At 42.2% G+C, this 12,762-nt stretch overlaps 1 protein-coding gene across 1 annotated transcript; it reads left to right on the top strand.

Moving 5' to 3' along the window:
• The first annotated feature begins 4,153 nt into the window (after positions 1–4,153).
• LOC117756550 (palmitoyltransferase ZDHHC23-like) lies at positions 4,154–10,005 on the top strand. Its single transcript, XM_034577093.1, has 3 exons — positions 4,154–4,272; positions 4,742–5,344; positions 9,948–10,005. Exons 1-3 carry the CDS (start codon positions 4,154–4,156, stop codon positions 10,003–10,005), a joined length of 780 nt encoding a protein of 259 aa, XP_034432984.1.
• The last annotated feature ends 2,757 nt before the right edge of the window (positions 10,006–12,762 follow it).

The following is a 12,762-nucleotide window of genomic DNA, read 5'->3' on the forward strand; positions in this document are numbered from 1 at the left end:
ATCGATACAGTGTTACTTGATTGTGTTTGTCTTAATTTTGAAGGAAATTTGAGATCTCAACTAATTCAATTTTGGAGTTAAATTTCTGCAGGAAGATGGAAATATTACAACTGCAACATATTTTTTATATCTCACTTATGTAAAAAGCAACAAGAGTTTATATGATTTAATATATAGGATAAGATGTAGAATATCCCTTGTACGTCTGAAGGTCTTCTGCACAAATTACCACAAAAAAAAACATTAGATGTTAGCAGGTGTTAGGGGCCACCAGCGGATGTTAGGGACATAACTTCAGTTGTGCACCTTAGCGTCATCAAGTGTTTTGACCTTCTGATCAATGATACAGGCCGAACTTGAGGGTACGCTGAGGATAAAGGTAAATCTGACTGGCTGCTGGGTATTATGGCAGTACTATGAAAGCCATGTGGCTGCTCAGTAGATCAGACATCATTACCTCTTTAGCCTTTTTAAACTAAACTCTGTAGCATTTTAGAACATAGGACAAGATGGAGAATATTCCTTGTACGTTCGACCGCAGCAATCAATGCCTATTGCCAGTTGATGTTAGCGGATGTTAGTGACCACCAGCGGATGTTAGGGACATATCTTCAGTTGTGCACCTGAGCGTCATCAGGTGTTTAGGCCTTTTAATCACAAGACATCCTCTTTTAAGGCAGGCCCACCACAGGTTGATCAGACCTGGGTGCATGTCCCTTGCATATTGGGGCCAGTTGGGATCTTTCCTCCTGATCCAGAGCCATTGGCTGCAGAGTTCTGCAGTGTGTGATGTTTCTTTTATGGTCCGGCGCAGGGCTTGTCAATGGATCTCCAGATCTTTGTGCAACCTAATGGTGCAGCCAACCTCCACAGGGCAAGCTATTGCTTTCCAGCCACATTGCTGTGCCTCAAATGCAAGGTCTGCATACCACAGCCTTTTCCTCTCATTTGCTTCATCAACATTATCCACCTAGGGTACTGTCAATTCTAAAAAGTAGACGATGCACAGGGTATTAGACCAGATTATCAGGTCAGGTCTTAGGGTGGTAGTGACAATATGTGATGGGACTGTAAGTCGCTGGCCCACATCCACCAGCATCTCCCAGTCTCGGACTTGCTCCAACTGACCACTACTGGCCAGTGGAGGAGGCCCTCTCTTTCCCTGTTCCCTCTCGCGGATAAATGTTGTCCTTGAATATGGGCTGCCACATATGGAGTGGTGTATGCTGGAAGCCTGTCCACATCCTCCGCTGCAACAAGGTCGGAGTCTGGATAGAGGTTAGGGACGGCTGGAGCTGCTGCCTGCGCCCTCTGCAGCGGTAGCAGCTGAGTGTCCGACTGGTCATCAGGCTGCACCACTGCTGGCTGTGGTTGTTCTCTTGGTGGAGCTGAGTCCAGATGTTGAATAAAGCTAAAGGAATACTGTAATATATATAAAGGTTTATGTATGAGAACAAGTTTAAGTACAGTGTTATTGTATGCCACGGATTACAGTCTTAACAAATCCCTCCTTTCACACCATTTCATGGTGTGAACAACTTATTGGGGATCATCCACGAACTCCTCAACCTCCATCTCATTCAATGCAAACCCATCATTGTCATCACCACTCAACAAAGGCAACTGATAGGGTGGGGGATGGGGCATGTTTTCCTTGGTCAGAGCCGTGGTGATGAGTCTGTTGAGCAAGGTCCTAAAGCAAGGGATGCAGCAGCAGCCACAGGTGACTAGGATAGCTGCAAAGATAGCTAGGGAGAGGAGGCAGGATGCATGGAAACATAACATTTTATAAGTTTTAGATCTTTTTCAGAAAGGCACTTGATCAAATTCTTGTTGCAAATTATCAACAAGATTAAGGAAAATTCTATTTGGTAAAAGGCACATAAAAAAAAAAAACACACGAGGAAAAGACATGGAGGGTGTAAACAAACATGAACAGGCCATTTTCAAACTTTGAATCACAGACAAAATGGCAATCACGACTCTATCCCAACACAGTGATGAAAAGTTGTATTTCTGATGATGGTTTAAGAACTTCAATGTAAAGTTAAAGGTGCGAGGAGTATTAAAGGGCCCTCGCTCCTTGGATAGATCAGCACATGTAGGTGAAACAATGGATTCTACTTCTAATCTACAAAACTTCTGCTTTGTAAATGGAGAACGAGACGGTGTGTAACATTTCAAGTAGAGTGAAAACGGAATGGGCAGAAAGAGACAAAGATTCTAGCAATATGAGAATTCATTATTATTCTAACCCAAATGAATTGGCTTTTTGAGAGCTTTAACATGCTCAAAAGGTTATGAAACTTTGCTGAAAATTAGAAAGTGGTGAAAATGTACGTATTCTGGAGTACTTTGAAATGGGCGTGGCAAAAATGGCTCAACAGCGCCACCTGGAACGCAGCCCCTAGGTTTCCCTTTGACCGATCTTCACAAAAAACGTAGGCCAGGTGTATCGTGACCAGTCATACAAAAAAGTCTCAAGGAGCATTATGAAAAACGCAACAGGAAGCCCGCCATTTTGCATTTAGTGGTCATTTTGGCCATATATCCACATCTTTTACTTTGACGAACTTGTCCCAGGGCTTTCATCTGATCAACTTCAAATTGAGATGAGTGTCATCACAACAAGATGGAGATCAAAACTAACTCAAAGATCGATTTTTCATCACACGGTGTGACCGTGGCGTGGCATCAAAGTTTGATTACACGCCATCAAAACACGAGATTCTGTATCTCGGACATACAAGGTCCAATCGAGTCCAAACTAGACATGTAAGACAAGAGTCCCGGCCTGATGACATCTACATAGAAATCATGACTCAAAATCACAGCACCACCTGCTGGCTAAAGGAAGTGACATGTTTTATACTTTGATGAACTGCTCCTGGCTGCTTTACAATATACAGCTCAAAAGAGCTCAGTCAAGTCATTGGACCATGGTCAGAATTGTGACATTTCCTCAAACAGTGTAAACATTGAGGTGCGGCAAAGATTCATCCTTCGCCAAAGGAGACAATGTTGTCATAACTCCAGTGTGCATTGTCCTATCACTGCCAAACTTCGGTCTCATGATCAGAGACCAAGCCTGAACAGCTCTATGTGTCAATATTTCCTCAGTGTCATAGCGCCACCTACTGATTCGCCATGAAACAGGAAGTACTTTGTAAATCTACTCTGCACTATCCAACCGGCTCCGAACTACTGACCTATGATCACAATCCTGACCTGAACAGCTCCATATATTAATATTAGTTCAGGGTCATAGCGCCACCTACTGATCAGTGTGATAATTAAGTTGTTGTAACATTGTCCAATTGACACAAAATTGCTCACGCTACATCAGAGCCCCTACTTGAACAGATATATTAGTCCGTAGGTAATAATAGTGAAGGCGCCACCTACTGGCAACAGGAAGTAAGCTTTGTTTTACAACTATCATTCGATTTACATAAAATGTTCACAGTGTGATGTGCAATTGATAGCGTGGACCGTAATGAGCAATTACCAGGCAAGAATCGACATCGCATGGCGGACGCAGGAAGTGAAGCATTTATCCTTGCCGCAGTGCGCAAAACGCATGCAACGCGGAGACGTGCGCTTGGTCATTGATCGCTCTCTCCACCGACCGCAACAGGCTTCGAAATGCGTGTGCTCGGGCCCGTCAGTGCTACAACGTAGCCCTAGTTATTATTTATGTTGGTATCACATTAGTATCATTTAAAACAATCTGAAACTAGGGCTACGTTGTAGCACTAACGGGCCCGAGCACAGGCATTTTGAAGCCTGTTGCGGTTAGTGGAGAGAGCGATCAATAGGGCCTCCCACCGTTCGGTGCTCGGGCCCTAATTAGTTGCTTTTAATTGATAAGTGGTTTTATATCATTATAGACAGTAAGATAGATGAAATATTGCCTGCCTAATTCAGATGTAAAGTAAACCCTCTATAATTACGATAATTGCTCCTATATATATGTTGATATGTATGTATATATGTGCTTTTTTCAAAGTTATAGATCGTGTGTGTGTTTTTGTGTTATAGATTCTGTCAGTACATTTCCATAGATATGTTCCCTGCACTAATAGTTTGTTTTAATGGTGTAGTTCATTTGTGCATGAGAACGAAGTTGCCCTGTGAACTTCAGGAAGCCATAATGAAATGGGAGAAGTTAAAGCCTCCGGAGTCAGATGATCCCATGTGCTGCTGCGAGTGTGATATCTACCAGTACGGATGCTGCTGTGACTGTGAAGATCTGGACGAGGCCTTTAACAGGTTAGAAGAAGTATGACCTTTAATGAGACACAAAAGGGTCACAAGGTGATTTACAGACATCAAATACAATTTAGATGCAATTCTCAATATCACATTTTAGCCATAATTGTTCCAAAAGCTAAAAAAAGTACTTGTTAGAATAAAACCATGTAAATAACCATGCATGGTGATTATGACAGATGAGTGTCACCACAGGAAACATTGCACATGGGAGATTTTTTGTGAACAAGCTCAGCTAAAATATCCTTTGGGATAATGGGGGTCACATATCTCTGACTCGGTTATTTTGGGCATCAAGGACTCAAAGGTTTTGGAATCCCTGCTTTAGTACAATAAACTTCAGGCCGAGTGAAGAAATGTCCTCATATCATCTTATTAGTTTGATCAATGAAAGTGTATTAGCATCATTCCTAATTAAGTTTTTTTATTTTCAAGTGTTTGTAACTCTGCCTGAATGTGTGCGCTGCAGGTGGCTGAGACACAAACCCCCTCACAGCGGATGTCACTCTCTTGTTCTCGGGGCCCTGATTGACAACCTGGAGATCTCCATGATCCCGGGCCTGGTGCTGCTGCCTCTGCTGCTCCGGGCCGCAGCGCTGCACTACCTGCTGGGCATCATCATCCTGACAGCTCTGCCCAGCCTGGTCCTCTGGTACTACTACGCCACGCACCGCAAGAGGAGACGCACCCTCTTCTTCCTTACTCTGGCGCTGTTCTCTCTGGCCTACATGTATTACCTCTTCATCACAGAGATTCTACCGCGTGGGGACGTCAGCCATCTGCAGCTGTGCACTGTGACTGCTGGCATGATCCTCACCATCGGATCTCTTATTCAAACCAAGAGAGGCCCAGGGTTTCACACCACCTCCTATCACAGCCAGAGTGAGGAGGTTAACAAGGACTCTACACATCTTAATGGATCCATCCAATCAGCGGCCTCCTCCTCCTCTCCTCCTGCCCTGACAGAAAAGTGGAGCAGATGCTCTGTGTGCAAAACAATGCGACCCCTGCGGGCCGGACACTGTCGAACCTGTGGATCCTGCGTCAAGCATCTGGACCACCACTGTGTCTGGTGGGTTGGATTTGATATTATAACATTTTTATACTTCTTTGAATTGTACATTCACACCACATCATGAAAGTGAATATTGAATTATGACAGATTAGATAACTGCCCTGTAATTACACAACAACGTTCATGTCTTAAGCAAAGACTGCTACTGTACCCACTGGTTTCCTCAGGGCCGTGCACAGACATTTTGGGGAGCGGGGGCTCAAGTGAAAAACTCTTTGCATCCAAAGATTGATTTTTAAATGGAAACTGCTCCCAGCAAAAATGTCTTGAAATGTAAACTTGAACTAGAAAACTGGTAAACTGGGATCTGTCTCAGGCCAACCAAGAAGACAGGGTGTCTATTTGTTTGTGAGCTTTATCAGACACTTTCCTGAACTGCACACTGCCAAGAACATTAAAGATGATGATGTCAGTTTTATAAATCTCTTTATACCTCATGCACAGTTTCTGAATTGTTTCATTGTCTGCAATAGACTTACAACCTCAAAGACAAAAGAATAAAATGTATATATGATGTTAATCTTCCTGTTTATTATTCACATTTACTATATAGATAGAAACTTCAGAACCAACCATGATATACTGTGAGTATACTGAATCTATTACCACCAAACTAGAATAACCCACATGATAGTCTGACCAGGAAATATTCAATAGACTTTCAAATGTAAACTTCAAATACTAAGTAAGTAAGTAACGTAAGTAACGTAACGTAACGTAACGTAACGTAACATAAAGTAACGTAAAGTAACGTTACGTGAAGTAACGAAAAGTAACGTAACGTAACGTAACGTGACGTAACGTAACGTAAAGTAACGTAAAGTAACATAAAGTAACGTAACGTAAAGTAACGCCACGCCACGTCACGTCACGTCACGTTACGTTACTTTACGTTACTAAAAGTACAACAGTAACAAAAGTAACTAAAAGTACAAAAGTAACCATCTTGTTTAAATGACACTCATCTCAATATGAAGTTGATCTGATGAAAGCCCTACGACAAGTTCGTCAAAGTAAAAATGTGAAAAATGGCCAAAATGGCCACTAAGGTCAAAATGGCGGGCTTCCTGTTTGGTCTAGCATATCTATCCAAGAGACTTATTTGTTTGTTATGAGAAGACACATGTCCCTAATGGTTTTTTGTACATGTCCGCAACTCGTGGTGCTGGGGCTGCCCTTTAGGGGGCGCTAGTCAGTTATTTTGCCACGCCCATTCCTTAAAACCATATGAATGTCTGCAGGGGGGGGGGGTGTTGCTACACAAATGTAGTTTGAGGGAGATAGACCAATGAACACGGAAGTTACAGCAATTTCGTGTGTCACAGCAAGTCGATGAACTTTAACGCCACGCCATTAATATGGCGTTTGACGAAAAGTCACAGTAATCTTATGCCTACATTATCAATGTCTTGAGACCCATTTGATACAGTTTGACATGGCTGCGGTCAGTGGATGAGGAGGAATACTTCCAAGTGTAAGACATGCAAAAAACAAGACATTTCCTGTTGCCACCAGGGGGCGCTGTGTTTTTAAGTCATGATTTCTGTGTAGATGTCATCAGGCCGGGACTTTTGTCTTACATGTCTAGTTTGGACTCGATTCGACCAAATATGTCAGAGATACAGAACCTCGTGTTTTGATGGCGTGTAATCAAACTTAGATGCCACGCCACGGTCACACCATGTGACGAAAAATCGATCTTTGAGGTAGTTTTCATCTCCATCTTGTTGTGATGACACGCATCTCCATATGAAGTTGATCTGATGAAAGCCCTGGGACAAGTACATCAAAGTAAAAATGGGCAATATGGCCACTAAAGTCAAAATGGCAGGCTTCCTGTTTCTTTTTTCCAATTGCACCTCTGACCTTTTTTGTTTGTCTGGTCATGATACACCTGGACTACGATTTTTGTGAAGATCGGTGAAAGCTAACTGAGGGGCTTTTCCTTAGATGGCGCTGTTGAGCCATTTTTCCACGCCCATTTCAAATTACTCCAGAATACAATTACTTTTTGGGGTTTTGAATTCCCTGCAAACTTTGGTAACAATTTGAGCATGTCTAGGCCCTGAAAAAGCCCCAAAAGGGAAATACAAATCCTTCGAAATACAATAGGGCCTCCCACCGGAGGTGCTCGGGCCCTAATAAAGCAACCTGATAAATACACAGCTCTAAATGTTAAAGGTTAAGTGTGTAACAAGTATCAAACTCAGTGCTCCTCTGCTCCCCCCTCCCTTCCTGAGTGAGAGGAGAGCTACGGTGGCCATAGTATTTCAAAATGTCTACGACAGCATCAAGCATTACATTACATTACATTACATTACATTACATAAGTGCATTCAACCATGCGGGTAAAAACCCAGAACCCAGAACAACAAGATTCAAGAAAGTACAATTTTCTTCAAGAAAGCAAAACTACAAAGTGCTCTAAATAAGTGCCATTTAAGTGCTATTAAATTGTTAGTTTAAACTTTTATTCAAGGTATAGTCAGAAGAGGTGTGTTTTTAGTTTGCGGCGGAAGCATTCTTCTATCCAGTGATGAGGTGTCTTTTTTAGATCGATATATTCACAAATGTTGATTGTATGTTTAGTCTGTAAACTGTCGTTGATAGTGTACATGGATATAAGTGTTACTGCGCAAAGGCAGCGCTCTATTACTGACGTTTGGTAGTAGTAGCTGAATGCTAATGCAAGCTAACGTTAGCAAAGTGGTTATTTCATTGAATATGATCAGTCTTTAACAGCAAGGCAGCGTTAGCAGGAACTGTGTATTTCCCCTTAAAGAATGAAACAGCTGAGAGATTCAGAGAGGTGAAAGGGAGAGGAAGAGGAAGAAGAAGAGGTAGAGGTCAGAGAGGCAGTGGCAGAGGAGCTGTGAGGGACAGACGAGGGAGAGCTAGAGCAGCTGCTGCGAGGGAGGAGGAGGAGGAGGAGGAGGAGAGAGTGGAAATACAACAAAGAAACTCTGTATTTTCAGCAAGTTATTTTATTATATTCCCACATTTTCTGTGTGATATCCACAAGATAAAACTTATTTTATACCACATCTCTGTGTTTACATCTTACTGAGTAATGCTCCTGTAATATTATCTGAGACACCACTGAATGAATACTACATAGTTATAGTACATTAGAGGAATATGTTGACATGTAGACCTGTTATTGTTCTCAATATGTTGGATGAAAACGTTAGAGTCTACAACTAATCACTGAAATAATAATTTAGCCAAAAATAATATAACAAATACAGCAAATAATAAAGCCATGTCTGTGTTTCTCCCTCCTTTATGCTTCCAGAGACTTATTCAGGAGATGAGGCTAGAAGAGTACAGAGAGCTGACCAACCAACTCCTGGAGAGGCAGCCAGGGTTACTCTTTGATGCCTTGATGATGCTTCAGCACAGGCATGGTAACCCATCTTTAGCTGGAGTGCCAGGGTTACCATGGTGTACTAGTGGTAACTGTGGGGACATGCCTACTGACCGGGAGAGAAAATGCTGTGGCCAGGATCATGAAAACTGTGTGAGTCGACTACCACGCTTCTCCCAGTACTGCCTAGAAGAATTTCTTTTAAGAATTCACAGCCAGTACCGGGAGGATGTTACGGTACTAGGCCATATTAGAGAACCTGGGGATGACAACAGGGAGCAGCGTTATGCGGCCTATCGCCAACTTTATTTATTGGCAACATGGCTCTTTAGGTCGGGGAAACCGTCTTATCATCCCCAGCTGCTGTGTTCGTAGGATCAGAGACATGTTCCCTGATCCACAAGGACAGTACACAGGTTTCATTCCTGGCCTCTGAGTTTTCTTTCAGGCCCTCTGGAATCTTCATTTAGTATCTGTAGTATTCACACACCTGCATAAGCATCATCAGAGCATCAAACATACAATATATGGACATGACTATTATTTATCTTATTTATTTTCCTATTTCAATTTAAAAATCTGTTTAAATTTGACCATTATATTTGTATTACTATTTTTGTTTTAACATTTTCTCAATTGAGTTTATGCTATGATATACTGATTTATATGGTTAGTAATTTATGTTTGTTGAATTGAGTTTATACTACAATGTTAATTGCAATAATAAAAAAGAACTAAAGAAATTCCATAGATTAGCTGTATTTCTTTTGTACATAAGATACACATTTATCAACAAGTTGGTGTTTCTGAGATGCATCATGATTCAGCTTTACCCTCTGCGGGCATCTGGACGAAGGCATAGCCACCTCCTCTTTGGAAGATTGTTCATCACCTGCTCCCTGGAGTAGTGGTCCTGTGGCACAAAGTATTCATATCAGGGCCGGCCCTGGCAATGTTGAATCCCTAGGCGAGATTTCAGATTGGATAGGAAATGCTATACATTATTTATTTCATATGCTTTCAAATAGCCTGTCAAATTGTCCTGCATCCCCAAGAACTTTTGGACTGTGTACAGATGCAAACACAGACAGACAAAAATGTAGGCTATAAATTTGTTTTTAAATATATAATAAAAAATATAAAAAGAGTCTGAAATCTGCTGTACTGACAGCTAGCTAGCTATTCATGTCGACAAAAATAAACATTAATGATGTGCAATTCTCGTGTTCGCAGCCACATGGCTGTTTACACAGGAAGCCCATTTCGCCACGCCGGTTCAGGGGGTAAATGATGATGGTCTTCACATGTGACTGACCTACGCAAGCCTATAGATGCCACCCCCCCACAATAGATGGCGTGCTTGTGTGTGTCTGTCTGTTTAGACACAACTGACAAATGTGTGGAAAAACTACATAATTAAAGATGGGGAAATTTCATCATGTGGGGGCAAAAATCGGGGAAATTGAAACTCTGGAAGAACAGCAGGGAAATCAAAAGTATGGGATGCTTATTTGATCATTTATATAATATATAATGTATCACTTATATCATTAAATATCGATTTTCAGTGTGTTTTCTTGCCCAATTCGCTCGTGGCGAGGGGAAAAAATAGAACAGACCCTGAAACCATCGCTGTAGATCTCAAGCCGGCTGCAGATCGCAAACTGGCTGCGGTGCTTCCGGGGACTTCCCGGCATCTCACGGCGCTTCACTGCCGGTGTGAACAGCCCGATTGATTAACATGGGCGCGGAAAGGAGGCGCACAGCTTTTCGAGGCGCTTTACGACGCTTCTGCCTCCGGTGTGTCCCCGGGGTTAGAGGATGATGGTGTGACGTCACTGCATTGGTTAACATTGCATGTATCACGTCATGATAAATCAGCCTCTTGTGGCGCCCTCTCGGCATTTTGCGCCCTAGGCAACCGCCTATGCCAGGAGCCGCCCCTGATTCATATATTTAACAATTTTATTCAGGTCTTTTAAAGGGGACATAGCATGCAAATTCCACTTTGTTAGTGCTTCTACACATTAATGTGGGTATCTGGCATGTCTACCAACCCAAAAACTCTGGAAAAAAAACACTTGCGCGTTTTGTTATGGTTCCTCTAAGTCAGAAACGTCATGCTTGAGTGACTGGAATGAGCTTCCTGGGTTTTGTGTCGTAACAATACACTGGAAGTCTCCCTACATGGTCTTGGCCCACCCCCCACCTGCGCAGCCGCCTGGCTGTTCACACGGGACGTGCATTTCTCCGCGCTGGTCAGCCCCATAGACTGTATATATAAGGTCAGCCCGCGATTCTGCTTTCTCCGCTTGTTGTTGTACCCGTTGAATGTCGGGGTTCGGGGGTAAATAATGGTCTTCATAGCCCCCCCCCACCCCTCTCTTTCTCTCTCTGTCTGTCTGCTTGTGTGCTTGTAGTGGATGGGCAGAGGGGGACATTTAATTATGTGATTGGGAAAATTAAAACTCCAGGACAACAGAAGGGGAATACAAAGTATGGGATGCATATTTGATCATTTATATCATATAAAATATGTAATTTATATCGTTTAAAATCATGGGGGGGGAGGGGGGAGCTGGCTCATTAGCATTTAAAAGAACAGGCACTCAAAACAGGTCACTCTGTGGAGGGCTGTTTTATACAGGGTAAAAAGGGTGCTGTTTTAAATGATCCTTGTGGTATTTTGACCAAAGTATGTTACAGACATTTCATTAAGACCCCAAGGAACCATATCAACTTGTGGTAAAATGGGCATACAATGTCCCCTTTAAAGCAATGATATCTCACTCATAGAATGTATCACAGGGTCTTTAGGGCACAAGAAATGTAAGACAATTACAATTTACCTAAACCTCTCCTGACTTGAGACTGCAGCAACTCTGATGTGGCTGGTGCAGGAATTGGGGGTACCAGGCCGAGCCTTCTGGGGTCGTCTGGACGAAGGGTCCTTCTACGAATCATCCCAACTCCACTTAATATTCTGTGATTCAAAATTCTGGTTTGTAGCTCTTGGATGTAGGCATATGATTTTGGGGTTTTCAGGGCATAGACACTGTACCTTCTGGCATTCTTCTTGTAAAGCCTTCTGAAGCTAAAATCACAGTTTTAAACCATTCATTATCAGCATCTCCATATATCTTTCTCTACTTGTGTCACCCATTCTAACAGCACATCCATGAATGGCTAGAATTGCTGTCACTCTCTGTGTTACATGTAGGCGTTTGCATCCTATTGGATAGTTAAGCCTAAAGTATGAATAACTAAATCATATTGTGTCCTTACGTCTTGCCGCTGGTGAAATACGCAAAAGAGTTGAAGTTGGTGAGAGTTGAAGTTGGTGTCTCTCTGTCTGGCACATCTGAGTTAGAAATGAAAGTCCCTCAACGTACACACTACAATGTACTGTTGGTTGGTCCTTTATCTATAAACTAACATTGGTTACTGTTTAGAGAGAGAAGGGAGTATCTGTGGAATTTAGACAGGCACTATTCTCCTGTACAGATATGATGTGTAATATACAATATACATTAATAGTGGCATATAGGGTAATGTGTGAGGATATTCAAAAATTCCTTAACAACATGTAGCCAGTTTTCTCAAGATGTCTTCATAGATGAATGAAGCTCTGGCACCCATGATGTCATCTTCACAAACGACATGAAGTGGGTCTTGGAATAATGTTGCTCGATCACAGGGCTGATCAGGAGGTTCTTCATGTGTGGGCTGGTCATGCACCATCTCATGAATTCCAATAACTGGCAGTTGATCAATAGATGGTGCCCTCTGTAATGCTCCATCCATTTTGTTGAGGCAGAACAACAAAAGTTAGGTGGACATTTTTTGTTATAAATGAACAAGACTTTACATAATAGCTGGGTAAATATTAAACAATAGCACACCGTATAGAAATTGATGGGATATATTCTTCATCAGAGCTGTCATCTCTCTCTCTGGCCTATTTTCGTTGTAAATCAGAGGAGCTTTCATCTGCCCAATCAATTCTGTAGAGAAAGACATTTACACAAAACAGCAATGTTAATAATAA

This window comes from Hippoglossus hippoglossus, chromosome 22, assembly GCF_009819705.1.
Source record: "Hippoglossus hippoglossus isolate fHipHip1 chromosome 22, fHipHip1.pri, whole genome shotgun sequence".
NCBI lineage: Eukaryota > Metazoa > Chordata > Actinopteri > Pleuronectiformes > Pleuronectidae > Hippoglossus > Hippoglossus hippoglossus.

Bases quoted from the DNA above. Each gene is read 5' to 3' on its own strand.
- LOC117756550 (XM_034577093.1), top strand. From the start codon at position 4,154: ATGAAATGGGAGAAGTTAAAGCCTCCGGAGTCAGATGATCCCATGTGC. The intron at 4,273-4,741 runs GTTAGAAGAAGT...TGTGCGCTGCAG, and splicing joins CTGGACGAGGCCTTTAACAG to GTGGCTGAGACACAAACCCC. The intron at 5,345-9,947 runs GTGGGTTGGATT...TCGTGTTCGCAG, and splicing joins CTGGACCACCACTGTGTCTG to CCACATGGCTGTTTACACAG.